The 21,575-nt window shown below is 37.0% G+C and overlaps 1 protein-coding gene and 1 non-coding gene across 6 annotated transcripts in view; both read right to left on the reverse strand.

Moving 5' to 3' along the window:
- The window catches only part of ARHGAP24 (Rho GTPase activating protein 24), a 705,468-nt gene that overhangs the window by 387,258 nt on the left and 296,635 nt on the right, over positions 1-21,575 (reverse strand). For all 5 annotated transcript variants that reach the window (XM_070505415.1, XM_070505414.1, XM_014854138.3 and 2 more), the window contains exon 2: positions 2,154-2,350. In XM_070505415.1, coding sequence (XP_070361516.1) covers positions 2,154-2,330 — 177 coding nt within the window. In that variant the 5' untranslated portion in view covers positions 2,331-2,350. The remainder of the gene's footprint in view (positions 1-2,153; positions 2,351-21,575) is intronic.
- On the reverse strand, positions 10,994-11,098 carry LOC123284873 (U6 spliceosomal RNA). The gene has a single exon (XR_006526317.1). It is a non-coding gene; the product is annotated as a U6 spliceosomal RNA (small nuclear RNA).

Consider the following 21,575-nt stretch of genomic DNA (forward strand, 5'->3'; position numbering starts at 1 on the left):
AATATCTTAGAAATATTATGAATTAAAGTAATTTTCATTTTGAGGCAGATTTTTATTTGAATTAATCAGAAGTTTTTGCATACTCATTTATATTTCCAATTTTTTATCAAAAAAACCACATTGCACTGAATAGTATCTGTGACTGTGCAGACCTGAGAGATTGCATAGAGGAGCACAGCCAAGGCAATAGGACGCTATCCTCTTTGAACAGTTTAGGGCAGAGTTCAAGCTCCAGGGCACACCTCGAACTGAGGTTCATGTACACGTTCTCTAACACCTGCAAGTTCTCAAATTTTAGAAACTCTGAGCCGGGGTTTCATCGGCTGTATCCCTTCTTCATGACGAGAAGACATCCTGAGCTCACTGAAGAGTCAGAACCTTTGTTTGGTCTTCTTTCAGTTCTCCACTCACCAGCTCCTGAACCTCTGTTTGGTCCCCTAATCCCCTGTTTAGGTCCCAGATCAGACCTCATTAATCATTTTAGTGGCACCCATTCTGGTTAACACCCCAGTCCATGTGAACTACGCCAGAATAAGAGTCCATAGGATAAAACATTGAATCTACTCATACTTTTCATATTTTATTCAATGTGTTTGCCCATATCAAAGTTCCCATGTTGGATCCCCTGTATTCTACATTTTTTTCACATTAATCTGATCTGTTTCCTTGATGTAGGTAACAATGATTTTATGTTCAAGATAATATCCTCATGTGAGCATTATATAGTATAAAACAAGGTGCAGTGAGAAAAGACCCCTGGAGTGTGAGATGAGAGGCCAAACACTCTACTGCTGTGCCTCTGATCTCTACACAATCTCGGTCACGCTGCTTCATATCTCTACACCACAACTTCGTCATCTGTAATGATAATTGCCACATTCCCCACTGCTTTGCTATGACGAATGCAATGACAGGTACAGAAACACACTATAACTGTCATGATACCAACACGGGATTTGTTTATGAAGTCAGACTTACCTAAAAGCGAACCATGGCACCACTGTCTAATGTTCACTAATGTATATTACACCTAAACCTTGGTTTCTTCATGCATACATGGGGATAATCTAGCTCACAGGATCATTTTAAGCATTCCATAAGATAATACATATAAATTCTTAATCTGATGCCTGGCCCTAGTAAATGCTCAAAAAATAGTAGCAACTCCAAAAATGACTGGAGTTTGTACTGTGTACTTCCATTGCTATTTTATGTAATCAATTAGACAAATGACAATTTTGTGAAATTATACCATCTGAGAAATTTATAATACTAAAGCAGAGCCCTGATCAAAATTCCTAATTAAGTTCTTGAACTTTAATAACACAAGGGAAACAGCCTCAAGAACATACTGTTAGGGATGTTTACGTAAACTTAGCCCTAAAACGTTTCTTCTCTCATTCATATATCCTACAGATGTAGATGAAGGAAAAATACAGAGAGGATGCCTCAGTTCACATCTCCTTTCATCAACTGACAAGCAATGATCACAGCTAAGAAAGCTTGTTGTAGTTAAAGGAAGAGATGGAGATTTTTCCTCTCTCTCATTGCAACTTACAGATTTGTGACTGAAAAATGATAAATAAATAAACAAATAAAAGACTAAGGAACCACAAAGAGACACAGAAGCTATTCCCGGAGGAGTATATTGTGCATGCTGGTGGGCTGCATCACCGTTGTTCGGTTTAGCATCACATCCACATTTTACGTGAGTTAAGGTGGAGAAGCCCCCAGACAATCGATACTGAAGGTGTCCCAGAAATCACTGCAAGTTGCGTCTACAGTCTTCCTTCAGCTCTGTGCTTTCAACTTATTTCTGAGGAAAGGAAAGATGTTTTGGCTACAATACATATCTTCTAGCAGATGTCCATTAAACTTTTCTCATGAAGTAAGTTTGCCTGAGGGAAACAGACAATCGTTCCAGCTTCATAAAAATCAAAATTAACATTAGACAAGTATAATTTGCATCTTGGTCTCAATTAGCAAGTTAATCATCTTGAACCAAAGTAAACAAGAAGAAAAAGTGTGAAAGATGCCAATGAACTGAAGAAAACCAGGAGACTGGGCTGGCCTCAGTCTCTGTCAGTTCTAGCAACCCCTTCTACTTCTTGGACTGCTTAGGCCCACAGTGCATTTTGTTTTCTCTGACTTACCAAGGGCTTGGTTTCATCTTCATCTTTGAAATAATAGAGCTGGTCTCCCTTGAGTACAAACCAGCGGGTGTGCCACGTCTTCACAAAGCCTCCTTGCTTCCTCAGCCACCCACACTTCATGGCATTGCTCCGCCCCTGGCCTTGCTGGGCCAGCTCCGCAGAGTCACTGTTCTCCATTATCAAGCTGATGGACTTTCCTATTTAGCAAACAAACAAAAAAGGGAAGAATAAGGTGCTCTGATATATCCAATTTCCTCTTAAATCACCAAAATTCTTTAATTTTCCTGCAAATTCTTGCTAATGTTTACCTTTAAGCACTTTCTCAGGAAGTGAGAAGTCCACTCTTAGCCTTGTGTCTGATGCAAGTATAAGGACACAGATTAATTAATAAAACATAGAATATTCCTGTTTTGGCTTATTCATGCACAAAGCTCTTATTTTAATATTTCTGATTGATTCCAGAAGACAAGCTGTCTTTCTGTTGTCTTTATTGTCACCACTAATTTTTCAATCAATTTTTATGTACACAATCGTAGTTATAAAAAGTCCCTTAAAAAAAGCAGGAGGAGTGAAAAACGTATAAACGCACTCACAAAATTTCCAGAAGCAAACCACAGACCTGACAACAAGACGCCTGGAGGAAACCTGGAGAGTTTGCTGCGTCCTCCTTAAAGGAGCTAGTCAGCTGGGTGATAATAACCCTTTTTTCCTCAGTAGAACTAAACACTGAGAAAGTTCTAGAGGTAACGTATTAGGAAGCGATTTTTGAAAACAAACTAAAACAACCAACAAAAACATAATTCTCATGATAACGGGCCTCAGTGTCTGGTGGGCACTGATTGAGGCCTGCTTGTGCAGGCCTGTGATTATCTGAGCAAACGCTAGCCTGACACATGTTAAAGTTTAAAGGGACTCTTTTAAAAACCTCAATGGAAGACATTTGTTTTACATATGTGAAAATCTCTCAAGATGTATTGGCCTTCTTTTCCCCCAAAAGTATCTCCTTGAGAGTTTCTTTGGCTAGTCAGGAATTAGTGCAGCTGAAAAAGTTTAGGAAAAAAACAAAAAAACTCTGCTTGGCCAGTTGAGTTTCCTTCAGACGTTAGGAGTAAGTGGTATGCTCCAGTCAATTGCATGACGAAGACCATTTCCAGGTTTTATGTGTAGTACAAGGCCGTACACACTATACATAGCAAGAAAATGTGTTTATCACAGAGAAAATACTAATCAACAGATGAGAAGCTAAACTTCCACAGTGAGGACAGAGGAGGTGGGCTTTCTGGGAGAGCCAGGGACAGAGGGTCAAGAATAAAGAGATTTTCCTGTCCCAAAGGTTTCCTGCAAATTCTTGCTAATGTTTACCTTTAAGCACTTTCTCAGGAAGTGAGAAGTCCACTCTTAGCCTTGTGTCTGATGCAAGTATAAGGACACAGATTAATTAATAAAACATAGAATATTCCTGTTTTGGCTTATTCATGCACAAAGCTCTTATTTTAATATTTCTGATTGATTCCAGAAGACAAGCTGTCTTTCTGTTGTCTTTATTGTCACCACTAATTTTTCAATCAATTTTTATGTACACAATCGTAGTTATAAATTTGATCAAGTTTCAGCCATCAGCCCTGGGTTATTTACGTTTCTTCCTTGAAGGTAAAGGGTCAAACCTTCCAAGGCTGGATCTTTAGCTTCTTTTAATTTAGTCCTGCCATTCCAGATGCAGGGATGAAGCAGAACTTTGCTTCTAATTACTTCTTTGTGTGTGTGTGTGTGTGTGTGTGTGTGTTTGTGAGGAAGATCGGCCATGAGTTAACATCTGTTACCAATCTTCATCTTTTTGCTTGAGGAAGGTTGTCGCTGGGCTAACGTCTGTGCCAATCTTTATTTTATGTGGGATGCTGCCACAGTGTGGCATGACGAGCGGTGCTAGGTCCGCGCCTGGGATCAGAACCTGCAAACCCTGGGCCACTGAAGCAAAGTGCAAGAACTTCACCACCACGCCACGGGGCTGGCCCCACTAATTACTTCTTATTTTGATAATTTCCAACATCTTCTCAGTAGTTTTGTCTCTTCCATTGGCATGCATTCCAATCTATCTCCATCCTTGCTCTTATCTTCATCTCCTTAAACTACTTTTAAGCTTCAAGTTAGTCACTTGACTATCATGTCTCATTCAACATCCACTTTTTCCTTCTTATATTGAAACATCCTCCTAATTAACAGCCCTCATCTCTACAAAATGCCTTGAAACTTCCTTTGCTCCATAGGGCATTCTCCTAACAGTAATCACTTACTGCAGGAAGCCTTCTCCCACTGTGTGTGTGCATGTTCGTGCACAGATCAGATCATGCCTGATGCTTCAAGTTTGTTATGCCCTTAGAGCAGGAACTTTCATCTCTTTTCTTTCACAGTACTTGACCTAGTATAACGAGCCAAGTAAACTTCACTCTAAGTGAACAATAAATGCTGTAATATAATTTAGATAATGTATGCTTATTTATACTACTGTAAATAATCTTTTTTTTTCCTCCTGGCATTTAAATTGTTCAAAACTACAAAATTTGCTATTTCATCATCACTTATTTATTCTTTGACCAAATATCTTAACTTATAAAGTTGAATAAGACCTTAAAATAAACATTCCAGCATACACACACACACACAGGCACACACGCACACAAATCTAGAGTTCACCGCACAACAAATTCCTTCTGGGCCCCTCTCTTTTCTTCTTTCTTCTCATATTCAAGCTTTCTATTAAGTCTGAAAAATCCCCTCTAAAATGTTCAAGATAATTAGCAACCTACTATCAATAATATAAAAAATACAAGAGCCCAATTTCCCTTTTGTCTACCACTAATGCCTTAGTAAAAAATGTGTGCACATTATTATACAGTTTATGATTCTTCTTGCATACGTTGTTTGTAAGTCTGGCTGAAACCAATGACAGCGTTGCCCAGTGAACTACTCGCTATAATGCTTATGTTGTCATGACTTCAGAATGCATCAGAAAGTGTTTAAATGATACTAATTGTAATAATTCATTAAAACAGAAATGAAAACAGATTGTATCCTATCCCCAAGGGAAAATAATACCACAACTAGTGCTGGATGAGTAAAATTAAGTTTTACTAAAATGACCATGATCTTTATAGAGGAGTCTTGATATTGCTGGAGAAATTAAATGGTTCAAATTCTATCTTTCACCTTTAAACTGAAGATGCTGGACTGGATCATTCCTAACTGCGGTCCCTTCTAGCACTCTGAAATCTATCATCTCTGTAATTCCATAAGCATCAGGACACAGGATATCTTCAATACTTAGGATAATGTCTGGCATATGGTGAAGCTCCATCATTGTTTGATGAATTAATCAATTTTGAAAAGGTCTGGAGCTGGGTACCTAAAAGTCAACATGAGCTCCCTCCGAAACCTGATCCTGCCCAAAACCTGATCTTAGTAAATGGCACCACGAGACACCCATTTGTAAAAACGAAAGAAAGAAAAGCGATCATCTTTAATTTCTGCCTCTCCCTCATCCTGAATATCAAATCCACCAATAAATTCATAAGATTATATATCCAAAAAGTATTTCAAATCCATACACAAGCCTATAATCCAAGCCACCATTATCTTAACTAGATCATTCTAATAGCCCTCCAACTGGGCTCACTGCCTCCATTTTTAACCACAAACACAAACACATGGGCATAAGCTCACACATATTTCATTCTCCACAAGCAGCCAAAGTGAGGTTTTAAAAATTTAAATAATTCTCTACTTTCAAGTTTTTTTATTGGCTGTCAGTTGTACTTACTTTAAAATCTAGAGTCTTACCACGGCCTATAAGGCTCTGAATCACCTGGCACCTGTTTACGGATCTAACATAATCCCATGCCACCTCCTCCTCGTTCCCCTCACACCAACACACACACATACTTAAAAGCTCCGATGCAAGCAACCACACCAGCCCACTTCAGTTCCGGAAACACTCAAGCTCCTTTGTGCCTTGAGTCTTGATACTTGCTGATCTCTGCCTAGAATGCTCCGCCTCATGCTCTCTGCATGGACCCCTTCTCTCCTTTAAGTTGCAGCTGAAAATTTACCTCCTCCAACAAGCCTTTACTAACCACCCAGTGAATTAGTTCCTCTCTTGTTTTTAATCATTGAACTCTGTCCTGTCTTGCTGATGCTTCTCTAAATTGCTATTTTGTTAGCTGTTTATTGTCAATTACCTCTCCAGGAGACCACAAGCTTCATGAGGTCAAGGACATGCTTTTCCTCACCACAGTATACCTGGTGCCCTTACAAGTGCTTACTAGATGTTGAGTAAACATTTGCTGAATCAATGAATGAAGCTAGGTAACAACCAAAATAGAACTCCCACAAAGAATATTTTGGAGAGATTTTAAATTGCATTTAATGCCTTAAAGAAGATAGTAGACCTTAAGAATTTAACTTTTTTCCTTTGACATAGGAGATTTCAATTAGCATGAAAATTTTCTTAAACACAACGTCAAAATCATCAAACTTAAAGGAACCTGAAACTGCCCTGTATGAAGAAATATAACATTCAAAACTTACACTTTTTAGCCATGACAGGAAATACATGCAATCAATTGTGGTTTAGTATGAAGAAAAATACAGTTAACTCAAATTCTCAAAGAATGGCTTAATCTCCACTGGGAAAGTATTTTCACTATGGTCAGGCCGTGGTAGCTGGGTGATACACAAGGTTACAAAATAGAACTATCAACATAAGCTTTTAGCAAATCAACATGACAATAATATAAATAAATGGCCACTCTAAACTAAAACAAAAATAGAATTGAGAAGGTAACTTGCATCTTCATATCAATCTTAAGAAAATTCTTAATGATGAGTACTGTACCATGCGAGGTTTAAAAAGTTCCCATCATTTGATGGACTCCTAGCTTTGAATTATTTTCCAGGGGTGGAAACTGGTTTGTACATCTACTCATATGGTTCTTTTTTGCAAACGGGCTAGGAACATAACAAACAGTATCATATGGTACAATCAGAGATGAAATTCATGCTCCTAACAGAATTTTCCAAAATTCAAACAGCCACACACATAGGTATTTATTTTTGTGACTTTGTTCCAACGAAGAATACCTAAACATGCAGACAGATAAACAAAATGTGTATAAATAGAATGCCATATGCCATAGAGTTGCAATGTGTTTGAATTTACCTACAGGACTACACAAGTTCAGCAAACACAAGAGAAACAAAGAAGGAGGGAGCTGGGGAGAAAGAGAAGAGAAATAGAGAGAGAACAACTTCCATAGCATAAGCACTCTCACCGCAATGCCTCCATTACGGTCCATGAACTTACGCTCCCACGACGAGTGGGAGGTGTGTTCTCACAGTCAGTGTCAGTTCCCTCGGCCTCTGGGGGAGTGACTAGCTTGCTGTGCAAATGTGATATCCCAGAGTTTCAGAGTACACATGCATTCACACCACATGAGCCCTCAACACAAACAAACTACTTCAGTTGTTCAGTCAAAGAACAGTGGTCTGTTCTATTGCTAGAGAAGAAAAAAATAAAACTGGCAGAGTTGGTAAAATACTGCAATTTGTGAAAGATTTATGTGACTTTCAAGAGTAATTTTGTTCACATCCAATTGTCACCTTCTGTGTTGACATTAGAACCTAGCTCCTTTGTAAAATGAATGTGATTGCACTGTACACGATATATAACTACTGATAGCCAATATTTATCTGAATTCTAACCTTTCTTATTTTAAAAAAAAGAACCAAAACTTTGTTTTGCAGCTTTGCTAACATGCTGGATGGTCAGGCAGTAGTACGTTTATGGAGCTGTATGTCTAAATGCCAGCATACAGCCTTTCTCTAGGTAATGGTTCACACAACAAAAACATACACAGGGAATGAGATAGCATATGTGCATGTTAGTATGCATATGTTTGTGTGTGCGTGTGCACATGTGCGTATGCATATGCGTGTGTGTGTGTGTGTATGACAGACAGGAGTATATATACATTGTGTGTGCATTCTCCCCAGAAAAGAAAATCCTTAAAGGCAAAATGTTTGTTGAGATTCTTTTCTCATTTTTTAAATACTCAGTTCCATGCCACTGGAAGACATGTAAGTATATTCCTGCAGATCTGACATTCTTCGATGAAGCAAAGAAAATAAAAACGCTTCGCCATACAATGTTCACTGAACAACTCGATCACAGTATATTACAGTCAATCTATGAAGTTATAGGTTTGTTTTTATTTCTCTTACTTGCCATAACATTTCTTCAATAACTGTAATTGTTGACCCGAGGTAGAACTGAAAACTCTTTTAATATTCTAAATATTTAAATAATTTCAGGCTCCATCTCTCTCTCTCTCTCTCTCCCTCCCTCCCTCCCTCTCTCTCCCCCAAGCAGGCATCAAATAAAGGCCATATGAGCACAGCAAGAAGGTGGCCATCTGCAAGGTAGGAAGAGGGCCTCAGCAGAACCCCGCCATGCTGGCACCCTCACCTCAGACTTGCAGCCTCCAGAAGTGTATCTCCAAGAAGCATCTGTTGTTTAAGCTACCCAGTCTATGGTATTTTGTCACAGTAGCCAGAGCAGAGTAAGACTATGTACATTTACAAAAAACATATAAGAGGGGCTGGCCTTGTCACACAGTGGTTAAGTTTGGTGGCCCAGGTTCCTGGGTTTGGATCCTGGGTGGGGACCTACACCACTCATCAGCCATGCTGTGGTGGCAACCCACATATACAGCAGAGGAAAATCGACACAGACGTTAGCTCATGGTTAATCTTCTTCAGCAAAAAACAACAACAACAAAACAACGCATAAGAAATTAAAGATTTAAATCTTAATACCTTGTTGTAAGGTGCTAACTAAAGAAAATGGATGGGCAAAACACAGTTCACTTTCTGTCCCTCACTTTCTAGCACACCACCTCTTCACTTGAAGAATGAATCAAACCTGGTGCCTACAAGGGAATCAGCACTTTAGATCTGATATTGCAGAGGATCTAGTGGAGATGTTTTAGCTCCAAGATAAATTCCAGGAGCCTAAATGTGTCTTCAAGAAGCAACTGACTTTCTTAAAGCACCTTGAAAGGGCTTTGGGTTTTCACATGGTTGTTCTCATTGCCTGGACTTCACGGTTAACTTCTATTCCTCCTTCAGCTCCTCCACAAAGGCTTCCCTGGTGCCACTGTCATCCCCTATCTGGACCTTCCCCATCCATGAGCTCCCATATCACTCTGGACATAAGCTTTATCACATGTGAGCCATATGCTTATAACTTTTCAGTTCTCCATACCATAACCCACCGAGGAAATGGGCTCCCTGGAACAGCCCAGACTAATTAGCATATACTGAATACTCAAAGGTTTGTTGAATAAATGTAAGTGAATGAAGGAATTAATAAACGAACAAACACATCAGTCAGCCTTTGGGGCCAACTAGAATTGACCCCATAGGCCTCATGGCTCCCCAGAGCACAGTGCAACATTCCTAAAACATTTGATGTTATTGGACACCAATGCAAGGACTTCCATCTAAATCTAACCCTCTAAGCTTTTAGTGGCTTAAAGCTAAACAGAACTTTAGAAACTACTGAGCAAAGAAAACTCCCATTTGTCTCACTGGTTGCTACTCTTAATCATAATTCAGGTTAAAAATAAAGAAACATTTTTTCTTAAAACTGAAGTGTTTAAGTGTGAAGTTAACAGGGGAATTGAATAAAGTACAACAGTCATGAATACAGTTTAAAATAGTCACCAGAAGAGCATCTCTGGGGGATCTTCAACAGCAGTAATTTTGTAAACGTGCAGTTATTTTCCTGAGGAAACACTAAATATCCTGTAGCTTGATTCATTTGAAATTAAATTGTCCAAAACATCAGAGAATAGACAATAATAGAAAATTGTGTATATGTTGGGATGGATCAAGAATGTCAATCTACATTTTATCTTTTAAGCTTCAATATTTCCATATTCATTAGGCAAAAAATTAAAATGACTTAATGGGATGAACGACCTAAAAAAAGTATTTAAGTATTCACTTTGTTTTTGTTGCATGTTTAACACCTCACACTTTGTAGAGAGAACTGCTCCCTCCTAAGGAGGTTTTAATTCAAAAGGGAGAAAAGTATTTTAATATACACTTAGATGTGTTCCCCACCATCACATCACTATCTGAGGGACAAGTTAAAAACAAGAACCCTCAGAATTCCCAGTGATGATAACCTGAGTAGAAACAAAATCAAATCAAAACAAATACTTTACCAGCGATGGGATTAAGAGAGAAATGACAGCTCTTCAAACTCACGGCAGACATTATTAATTAATCACAGTTCTCTATCCTGCGGAACCTAGATTCATCCCCAGATGCCTTCCCAGTACAACACTCTAGACAGTCACCATCAATCAATCACCTATGAAAAGGAGAGAGGGACTCTGTTACCTCGATTCTATAAACAAAGCAGGAACTGAAGGTATTCCTCTAACATAAAATAGAAACTCAGGTGCTCCCCAAGAGAGATGGCTATTTGAAATAGGAAGAGAAGAGAAAGTCACAATTTTTTTCCTTTTTTTTTTTTTACTGAAGTATAATTGACACAACATTATATTAGTTTCAAGTGTACGACATAATGATTTGATATTTGCATATATTGCAAAATGATCACCATGATAAATCCGGTTAACATCTGTCACCATACCTCGGTACAAAATTTTTTTCTTGTAATGGGAACTACCAAGACCCACTGGCCTAGCTACTTTCAAACATTCAACACAGTATTATTAACTATAGTCACCATGCTGTCCATTATATACATTATGTATGAAAATATAGAATGCTTCACGAATTTGCATGTCATCCTGATGCAGGAGCCACACTAATCTTCTGTAATTTTCCAATTTTAGTACATGTGCTGCCGAACCAAGCATGAAAGTGAACTTTTCTTAATGGAAAGAACTAATAGCTTGCTGAGAGTTCTAAGACGACAACTATCATTGCATCACACGGCCACAAAGAACAAAGAAAGCAGATCTGAAGCAGGGAAAAGGATACAGGAGTTGGATGTCCCTTACTTTATATTAATTAATCCAATCTATGATGAGACCCTGAAAAATAGGATCAGAAAGCTGATTTTATAAACACCTCAATGTTTAAGCTTTTGTGTGTCTCTCTCTTCCTTCACTCATAGCATTAGTAAAACACAGTTTTGAAAAGCTGTTTCAAGGAACAAAGAAAAGAGGTTTGCCACACTTAAACCTGAAAAGTAAGGGGATTATAATATCCGAAGGATGGGGGAACAATGGCAGCAATGAAGAAGACCTTTTGTACACAATGGGAAGAGTGGGCAGAGTGAGGCTGAAGTAAGTAGAAAGGTGAGAAAAACAGTCAGGCTTAGGTGGGGAGAGTGTTCCCAGCTGAGTCCTCCTCTCACGATAGGGAAATAACCCCTGGACCTACCATTTATAGAGTTCCTCCATCTCTGTCCACTGATGGTCATATTTTTAAGCTTAGATAAAAGCTTGTCTGAAAGAATACTTTTAATGTCAGATTCCTTCAGTGAGTCCAACCCAGGAAAATCAGACATTTTGTCAATTACATTATCATTTCAAGGCTTTCTGTGGGGCCAGCTTTTAATTCAACCACACTTCAAAGAAAATACTTTACAAGTAGGTAACTTTGGCTGAGACAGTCATTTGTCTACAATGAACTCTCAGGGTTTCTCCTTCAAATGCAAGCCTTAAGGTACTTAATGATTTCCAACAAGGACTGCTTCTTTGTCAGTTAATCCTGTGGGTTGAAGATCATCAGCCTTTCTTTATAAGCTCTGGAAAATTACTAGGCACTCTAAGTATATAAATCTCGTCTTAATCGCTGAACCACAATTGGTCTCCCAATGGTTTATTGTATTAAGGTACTGACAACACAATTTTTAAATTATAATTATAGGAAAAGTGGGAGATGTCAAAGTGAAAAAAAACCTGAGTGCTATTCCACTTTACTCAGCATCATTCACGTTATGAAGGGCTTTGATGTGTTAAACTTTGATCTTTGATGAGGTGTCATTATTCTCATATAATTTGAACACATTTTAGTTCTCCAAAATATCTAATTTTAAATTCACACTTTAGTTTTAGATAAGCTGAATAGAAACCTAGCTTTACTATACCTGAATATATTTAATTAGCAGTTCAGTGAAAGATAAATAAATTCTATACATAAAAAGCCACTTTAAGAAAATAGCAAGTTTGGTGGGACCTATGTTATGTGGACTGTCCAGAAACCTCTATCTTTGGGGAGCCCTCTCTTCCTCACGCCATAGTGTTTCAGTTGGTAGCACCGTCCCACTGCCACAGGGTGGGCCTGGACTTGATTGACACATGTCCTGAGCTCCCTAGCAACAGGACGGGCCCAGGGAGTGGGCACTTGACTGAAGCAGTACCAAATGGAGTCCTTCCTTAGGACAGCTATCGAGACACTAGAAAGACAGGCATCTGTGGCTGACAGCTTTCACCTCCCCTGCCCCAGAGAAGACAGCTGTCTGCAAAATGAAGCTACGCAGAGGCAAGCAGATGTGAGAGAAGAATGGATAGAGACCTGGAATATCCAGCCTAGTGAAAGCTCCTGAAGTCCTGGCCTTCGCGTATCTTCCTTTGATCCTGCAAGATATGTATTATCCTTCCAGCAAATAAATTCCAATTTACTTAATTTAGTTGGAGTTGGTTTTAATCACTTGCTACTCAAAAGAGTCTTTATTAATACAATGGAACGATATTTAATGAAAATATTTCTGGGAAAATTTTCTTTAAAATAATAAAAATCTAGGTTTATAATGCATAGAGTTCCCCCTATCTTACATCAGACACAAAAATAAATCCAAGATGGGTATTAGACCTAAATGTAAAAGCTAAAACTTCTAGAAGAAAACAGAGGAGAATAAATCACAACCTGGAGGAAGAAAGTGATTTTTTAAAAGAGATAAAGTAATAACCATAAAAATTAATAATTTAGACTTTATAAAAAGTAAAAACTTCTGCTCATCCAAAGATATCATTAAGGAAAAGCCACAGGCTATCAGAAAGTATTTGCAAAACATATATCTGCCAAAAGACCTGCATCCACAATATACAAAGGATTCCTACGACTCAATAACAAAAAAGACAAAAAAACACAAAAACTAACTTAGAAAATGGGAAAAAAAAATTGGATGCTTCACGAAAGAAGATATACAAATATCCAATAATCTCATGAAAAAGTCCCAGCATCATTAGATGTCAGAGAAATGTATATCAGTCACAATGAGACCCCATTACACAAACGTTTGAATGCTAAAATTTAAAAACACACTGACAACACCAAACGTTGACGAGGATATGGAGCAACCAGAATTTTCATACATTGTTGGTGAAAGCATAAATGGTATAACCACTTTGATAAAAGATTTGGCAATTTATTGGGCTGGCCCAGTGGCATAGTGGTTAAGTTCACGCACTCCTCTTCGGCAGCCCAGGGTTTCTGGGCTCGGATCCCTGGCATGAACCTAGCACTGCTCGTCAAGCCATGCCGTAGTGGCGTCCCATTTACAAAATAGAGGAAGATTAGCACAGACGTTAGCTCAGCAACAATCTTCCTCAGGCAGAAAGAGGAAGATCGGTAACAGATGTTAGACGAGGGCTAATCTTCCTCACCAAAAAAAAAAAAGGGTTTGGCAATTTCTTATAAAATTAAGCATACCCCTACCTATGACTTAGCAGTCTCAATTGTACATGTTTAACCAAGAGAAATGTAATCCATATGTTCACAAAATTAATTGTACAGAAATGTTCATAGTCGTTTTATCTATATTAGCCCCAAGTGGAAATAACTCAAATGATGCCCATCAACAAGTGAACAGGTAAACAAGTTGTGGCATAACCTACAGTGAAATACTCCTCAGCAATAACAAGAAATAAACTATACATATACATAACAACACAGATGAATTCCACAGTCATTATAATGAGTAAAAGAAGCCAGATGCAAGATTATACACTCCAGGATTCCATTCATATGAAGTTCTAGAATAGGCCAAACCAATCTTTGGGGATAGAAATCAGAAAAATGGCCACTCTTGCGGGGGTGGATATTGACTGGTAAAGGGCACAGGGGACTTTCCAAGGTGATGGAAATGCCTTGAGTTACATGGGCATAGACATGTGTCTAAACTCATGAACTGTACCCTTCAGATTTGTGCACAAATTATGTTGTTCTAATAAATTTCACTCCAAAAGATTGTGAAAAATATTGAATTCTAGTTAGTAAGCTTGCTTTTTTGCAGTGGTATGAGTTAGCAATTCTGAAATTACCTTCAGTGTGTTCCAAGGTGAGCAAATTAATATATATGTTGAACACAATGGGAAGCTAGGTTTCTCACTGTTGAAAAAGAAAGTTAAAAAATATGGAAATGGAAAGACAAGAATGTATCCAGTGGTTTGAGACTAGCAGTAGAGATGTCAGAGACTGTGTTCTTAATCACTTCTCTACGCTGCCTCTCGACTATTACCTAAAAATAAACCCTAGCATAGAATAGCCCATGACTTCAAATATTCCACGAGAAAAAGTCATGTGAGTCATAAAACTATTTATTCTTTACACCAAATTCTAATACCTGGAGAGATGTCTGTGTGTGTGTATACATATACACATATATAAGTCGTGCCTCATTTTTCCAGATCTATCACTAATATAATCTCGATATTGATATTTATACACATATATTTAGTTTTGAGTTTTACTTTTAAAATTCTAAGACTTGGCAGACCTTTCCATTGAACCTTTTGCCACATGGACTTGCAGCTCTTTCCCCTTCAGCAGCTTGAAAGCTGCCAGGTGAAAAAGCTCAGAAGCTGCCGCTAGTTCACCCTTCACAGAGGCCAGTAAATAAAAGCCGGCCATGCTGCGGCACATTTGGTATTTGGAACCCAGAGGGAAAAAATAAGGCTCACGAGCTTGGTCCTTCATGAAGAAAAAATTAGCAGTGAAAGTGACAAATTCCCTTTTGCCTTTAACAAAAAGAAATTATAGAGCACTGTGTCGTTTTAGTTGGAAAAGTACAAAATTATAAGTCCTAAGAATTTCATTACAGCATGACTAACACGTGTTTCCTCAGTCCAGGTGCCAATGTCTGTAGTCACCTGTTTAGCTCAGTTAGGCCTCCCTAGATGCTGGAAAATTACTTACGCAAATCTCAAGCTCACCTTTCATAAGATCTGGATTGAGGGAAAAATAAAGTTGAACAACTGTTAAGCAAGGGTACTTTTAAATGGCAATGGAATTATCTGAGAGAGCAGAAGACAGGGAGTTATGGCAACAGTTAAGATTTGGAATCCATCGTATTTTAACATGTCTGACACATTATCTTGCAAAAAATAATAATCACCAATATTTATATGTAGGACTTCTCATAAATTCCATATAATCTGAATTCCATATAATTCCATATAATCCTGACAAAATCCTTAAAAAGTAGAGCTGATGTCCCTGCTGTATATACCATCCAAGAGGCTAAAGTGATTTGCTCAAACCATAAACGCAGCAAGGATCTGAGCACATATTTTTTCACTCTGGATCTTGAAGGGTTTTTTTCCCACTGAGTTACACTGCTTCATACTTACATCATCATCTTATACTTACTAGTATCCCCCCCAAACGAAGGAATGAATCAAGTAATAATAGAACAAAGAGTAGGTGCTTAAATACTTATTACATTGTAGCTTAACATTCTGATAAAAATGTATAAAACAAAATTAACAGGCCATTGGGGAAATATTCTAACATGTATTTACTTTTCATAGAGCTACATTAGGATTTCGAGACGTTACATGAAGGGTCACTTATAAAAGTCCAAGTATTCACACAGCTTAAATTAAAGTATTAGAGTGAAAAGAAAAATAAAGTGTAAATATCGTAGAAAAATTCTGCTTTCCAACATGGGTATGAAAAGGAACACTCAGGTTAATCAAATATGAAGTCTCGTATTATTGTCTCTTATACAATGAACAGATGGCCAATTTCCAATTAATTAGAAAAAATGATCATACTCATCATCAAAACTATAATAAACACAATTCTGGCTTGCTTTGAGATCCAGAAGCCATTCAGAAACTTGTAATTTTATAAGGTCAGTTAGTATTTTTATCATTAACGGAATGGTAAATAATCATCATTTGATTGATCAACTCAATCACCATTTTCTCTTTCCCAGCTATACTAACAGTTGATCATAACATTCTTCCTGCTCCCACAACTAGGATATTCTTTTTTCTGTTCTCTCCATTCCCTCTATCCTGACCAGCTTTGTTCCACTCTCACCCTCACCCCTTTGCCTCACATCTGGATGATGATTTCATTCTCATCCCCAGTTTCATGCTTCTGAGGGCCCCTCTCTCTGTGCGACTGCCAGATGGATAATTCTCAAACATGTATTTTATATAGTCCAGAACCTTCAACAGCTGCTGACTGCATAGCACATCATGTTTAAAGTTAGCCTCATTTTCAAGGTGTCATAATCTAACCCAGTTTACCTTTCAATTTATTGTTCATTACTCCCCAACAAGCATCCTAGGAAGCAGTTGGGCATCCAAACCTGTGTAATCAATTTAACGCAAACACACGGAACTTAGTCTTGCCTCTTCGTTCTTGAAACTTACCTCAACTAAAATAATCATTAGCATTAGCAGCAGCAGCAGCAGCAGCAAAGACATATATTACTTACTATGCACCAGGCAATGTCATAAGTATTTTATAAATTTTAACTCACATAAGCCTCATAATAACCTTGTGAAATAGATACTATTATTATCATCCTCATTTTACAGAAGGTCCAAAGCAGTCAAGTAACTCATGCAAGGTCACACAGCTGGTAAAGAAAAGAGCCAGAAGTCAAATCAAGCAGATTGGTTCTACACTCAATCACTATCTATATGCCTCTCAATGACCAATTAATACAACGTACTTACTGTCAGTAACATAATTAGCTATTAATTATTTCACATATGCTACTTTTATCTCTTTAATAAATTATAAAATTATACCAAGTATTTTATGTCTTTGAGGGGCCCCTTAACATTAGATATATAGTTAGACCCAAAGAAATGTCTCTTAAGGGAACCATTTTATTCAAAGCACAAATATTACAAAAGGCAAAGATTCAAGGATTATGATTAGTCAAAATGGAAGGAACTATCTCTTGTCAACAACAAACCCTTCTGAACCAGGACTTGCCTCCTGCAAGAGTACTGAGAGGATGAAGGCTGGATCACAGGCCAGGCAGCAGCTGCTTCAAGATTTTTACATCAGAAAAGGACAAAGTAGGGCAGCTTTCTGCTTAGGGGGAAGACCAGAGATTCAGAAAACTGGCTTTGAAGCTGTAGATGCCAAACAACTCTGCAGACTGTAGGTTGCAAAGGAATAAAAATAGCAACAATTCCTAAAGATGCTCTTACTTATCCTCTACATAAGACTGGGAAAACACAAATAAGCCATCTTAACTATCATTCATTTATTAAGTATGGGGCAGGGTGGGCCACACCTCACTAATCCCTCAAAACTTAACAGTGCCACTAGTGACTGATGATGCTGATGACGTGAAGGAAGAGTTAAATAGAAGTTTGAGGATGCTTAGAAATAGAAGAGTCACCTCTCTCACTTTCAAATGAAGCATACAACTTTTTGAAAGAAAAGAGAAAATTCTTACACATAGAAGTAGATATATAAAATTCCAAGACTAGAAATTTGAATAGAACTCTGGTTTATTTCTAATAGGGTACTAGATCAGGCATTCTATACTCTCAAGAAGAGTAGAGACTCATTCTTCAAGGTCCAGCTCAAATGTCAACTCATCTGTGAAGTTTTCTTTTGCATAATTAATTATCCCTTCTTCTGCACTGCAATAGCATTTTATAAATATCTCTATTGGATTACATGGTATAATAACTACTACTTAGAAAATGTGCTGATCATAACTTCTAGACTGCTATCAACACAAATGTGCATCAACAAGTAAACAAATAAACCAACTGTGATATAATTGTGCAATTAGTACAACTCAGCAATAAAAAGGAACTAATTATTAATGGGTAATTCTCAAAAGTGTTATGCTAAGCTAAAAGAACCAGACACAAAAGAACACATACTGTTGTCAAGAACTGTAAAGGATCTGAGATTTTACTCAATATGCAAGCTTTTAAGTCTCATGGATGCTGGCAGAAGACATGAGACTCCTCGGTCACAGACAAAGGACTTTATTACACACAGCAATAGGATTAGCCAGAGTATCACACCTGCACAAACAGGGGGTTGTGTTCAGGAGAGGAACCTGGAAGCTTCATAAACCTGAATCTATTATAATAGGCAGTAAGCCTACCTGAGCTTTGCCCAGAGGGACACGTTATCTTTAGTACACTGCACAATAACAAATCTGCCCTTTTCTCGGGAGGAAGACATTATCTCTAGTTTCCAAGGTTGTTCACTATACAAACACCTTTGGAAAAATAGTCCTGAACAAAAGTAGTCAGTACCTCAGCTCATAGGACACACAGAATCATGAAAGACTCATGGAAAACTGTCTCCTAATAACTATATGTTTTCATTCATATAACATTTCCGGAATAGGCAAAACTAGTCTATGGTGGGAAAAAAAATCAGAACAGTCATTGTCTGAAGCCAGAGGTGACTATAAAGGATCACAAGTGGCATTTCCAGAGTGAAGGGAATATTATATATTTTACATAGGGTGATGGTTATAAGGGTATATGTATATATTTGTCAAACTCTTCAAAATGTACACATAAAAGTGTATATAAGTTGCATGTAAATTATGTATGTACATATTGGGTATGTAAATTATGCCCAAATAAAGTTGATATAAAAATAAAAACATGCTGATCATAACTTCTAGATCTTTATCATCTCAAGGGCAAGGATTATGTCTTATTCATCTATCTTGCTGACTACTGAGAAGAAATTAGCCAACTGCATATTCTTAGTAGGTACTCAGAAAGGTTGGTTGCATTGAATTATTAATAATGTTTAAAATGTACCTCTAAATATTCTTGTTTGTCCTATGTTGATTTGAAATGCCATTATATTAGATTTTCTAAAAATTTTATGATTGTGTTTGTTTATAAATATCAATACATGTGAATATCAAGGAGCAATTACAAATCTGTATTTAAGAAAATAAATTCTCTAGATACTAAATTATTTTGATGCAGACTAGTTTTAATAACATGATGAGTTGTTAAAAAGATGAATATTGTTGCCAATCATAATAAGATTATTTGAAAAGACATTCTTTTCCATATCATAAACCTAGTTAACTACTTTAGAAACAGTATTTTTCAAGTAAATCTTCAGAATGAAGACAGTAGAAAAATATTTCAAATTTGAAAGTTGCAAGGACTTTTTCTGATTTTCCTTTCACTTAACCAATTTAAGTTTAATGAAAACATCTGGGCTGTATTAGGTAGTAATTTAGGCTAGCAAAACCTAAAAGAGCAAAAGTTACAGGTTTAGTTTCCATTTATAAGAGAATTTTCAAACCCTTTCTTCTTAATATATACTTTGGTGTGATTTTTCTAATTTATTTTATAGATGATGGCCATTTTTTTCAATTACTTAACTCACATTAAAATATTCTTTGAAAAAGACGGTAGATCTAAATAAAGCTATAAATGGTTTGTCATCTTAGTATATATTAAATTGTAAGAAAAAATTTGTCTCATTCTTACATATTATCATGTTATCCTTCATTTTTTCTAACTAAAACTTGGAAATAAGGAAAATAATTCCCACATCTGCTCAATGGAACATACAGGAAAAGATTTTATCTTCATTCTTAACAAAAAAATTGTCTTATACTTATAGCTTTGCTATATAGATAAGCCAAATATTTTCGGTTCAGATATTAAGAGACTGTGCCAGGATTTATATTCAGGGGTAGATATCTTCTTATTTTGTAAGTAAACTTTCATATTCTGTGATATGTTTACCATTTACACATCCTCTAATTATCTACAAATTCAATGACTGTATGCGTTAAATATTCATTAGCAATAATTTGGGGAAAGCGGAAGCAAAACTCTTTGCAAAAGCCATCAAGACCCAAAAGTCATTAATAACGCAAATTAAATTGAGATGCCAATATTTACAATATTTGTCCTTCATCATGTTTAATAAAATCAACTTTCCATTATAAGCTCAGAAGCTATTTGATGCCTGACATAAAACATTATTGAATTTGAATATTTCCCATAACTAAATTGGTCCACACATTTCTGTACTTATACCATGCTCTCGAAAGAGTTTGTTAAGTCATCGTGGCTATATGACCTCAAACATTAAATCATAGAACTGACATCACACACCATACATACAATCACCTGTCCCTCATTTTCCTGATTAGGTTGACCCACACCAAATTGCTGACATTTGATAGATTTTGACCTGGAAGAATGGCAATTTCATCTGATTCAACATAATATAGAGTCAAAAATACTAAAATGGAAATAATCAACATCGAACACAGAGTACTCAAAATACATTGTTCCTTTAATAGTATTTTATAGACAAGTTTATTTGCACAAAAGAGAGACCAATTTTCTGCTTTCTTTCTTGAGCCGTGATAATAAAACAGTTGAGTAAATATTTCAGATCTTAGTGTCTAGAGTACCTCTGTTTCCTAGCACACTTTATACCTCGAATTCTTAGAAAGGACAAACCTGCCAGAATGTTATTGGGCTTTTTCCCCCTCAATTTTTAACGGTCACCAGGACAAAACATAAATTGCTTTTCCCATTGCAGCATGAATTATTGTTTCGGGTTTTTTTTTTTTGTTTTTAGTTTTTGCTTAGATTGCTAAATTTATTCCCCAAGTGTGTATCTTCCCTAAATTATCAAGTCACCTTTCAGATCTGTACACATATCTGTACCTTTAAAGAAGTACCTATCCATCAAAACTCAGTGGGGACAACAGTGACACCAAAATACAAATGTACACATCGCAAGCTATGCTTTCTTTGATTACATTTGAATGACTATTTTTAAGCTTCTCAATTCCCAAAATGTAAATCAATCTCTAGGGGTACAAGTTCAACAATTAAAATATTTTCCTTCAGTGATATGCTGGCTCCTAATGACCAGACAGCATCGCAGTTTGCAGCAAAACATACTTAGTGACTCTGAGAGTTAGTGATAATCCTGAAGAAAGTGTTCTGCAATTGTAGATGCCACAGGTAAACATGGGCAAAAGAAGTATTTAAAAACGCAAATAAGCAATACTTTTTCTAGCTGTTAGAACCCAGCCAACCCTAGAATACTGTCAACATTTAGAAATGTATTTTTCCCTAGAGGAATCTCTCAGATCTATAT

This window comes from Equus asinus, chromosome 3 (assembly GCF_041296235.1).
Source record: "Equus asinus isolate D_3611 breed Donkey chromosome 3, EquAss-T2T_v2, whole genome shotgun sequence".
In the NCBI taxonomy this organism is placed as follows: Eukaryota; Metazoa; Chordata; class Mammalia; order Perissodactyla; family Equidae; genus Equus; species Equus asinus.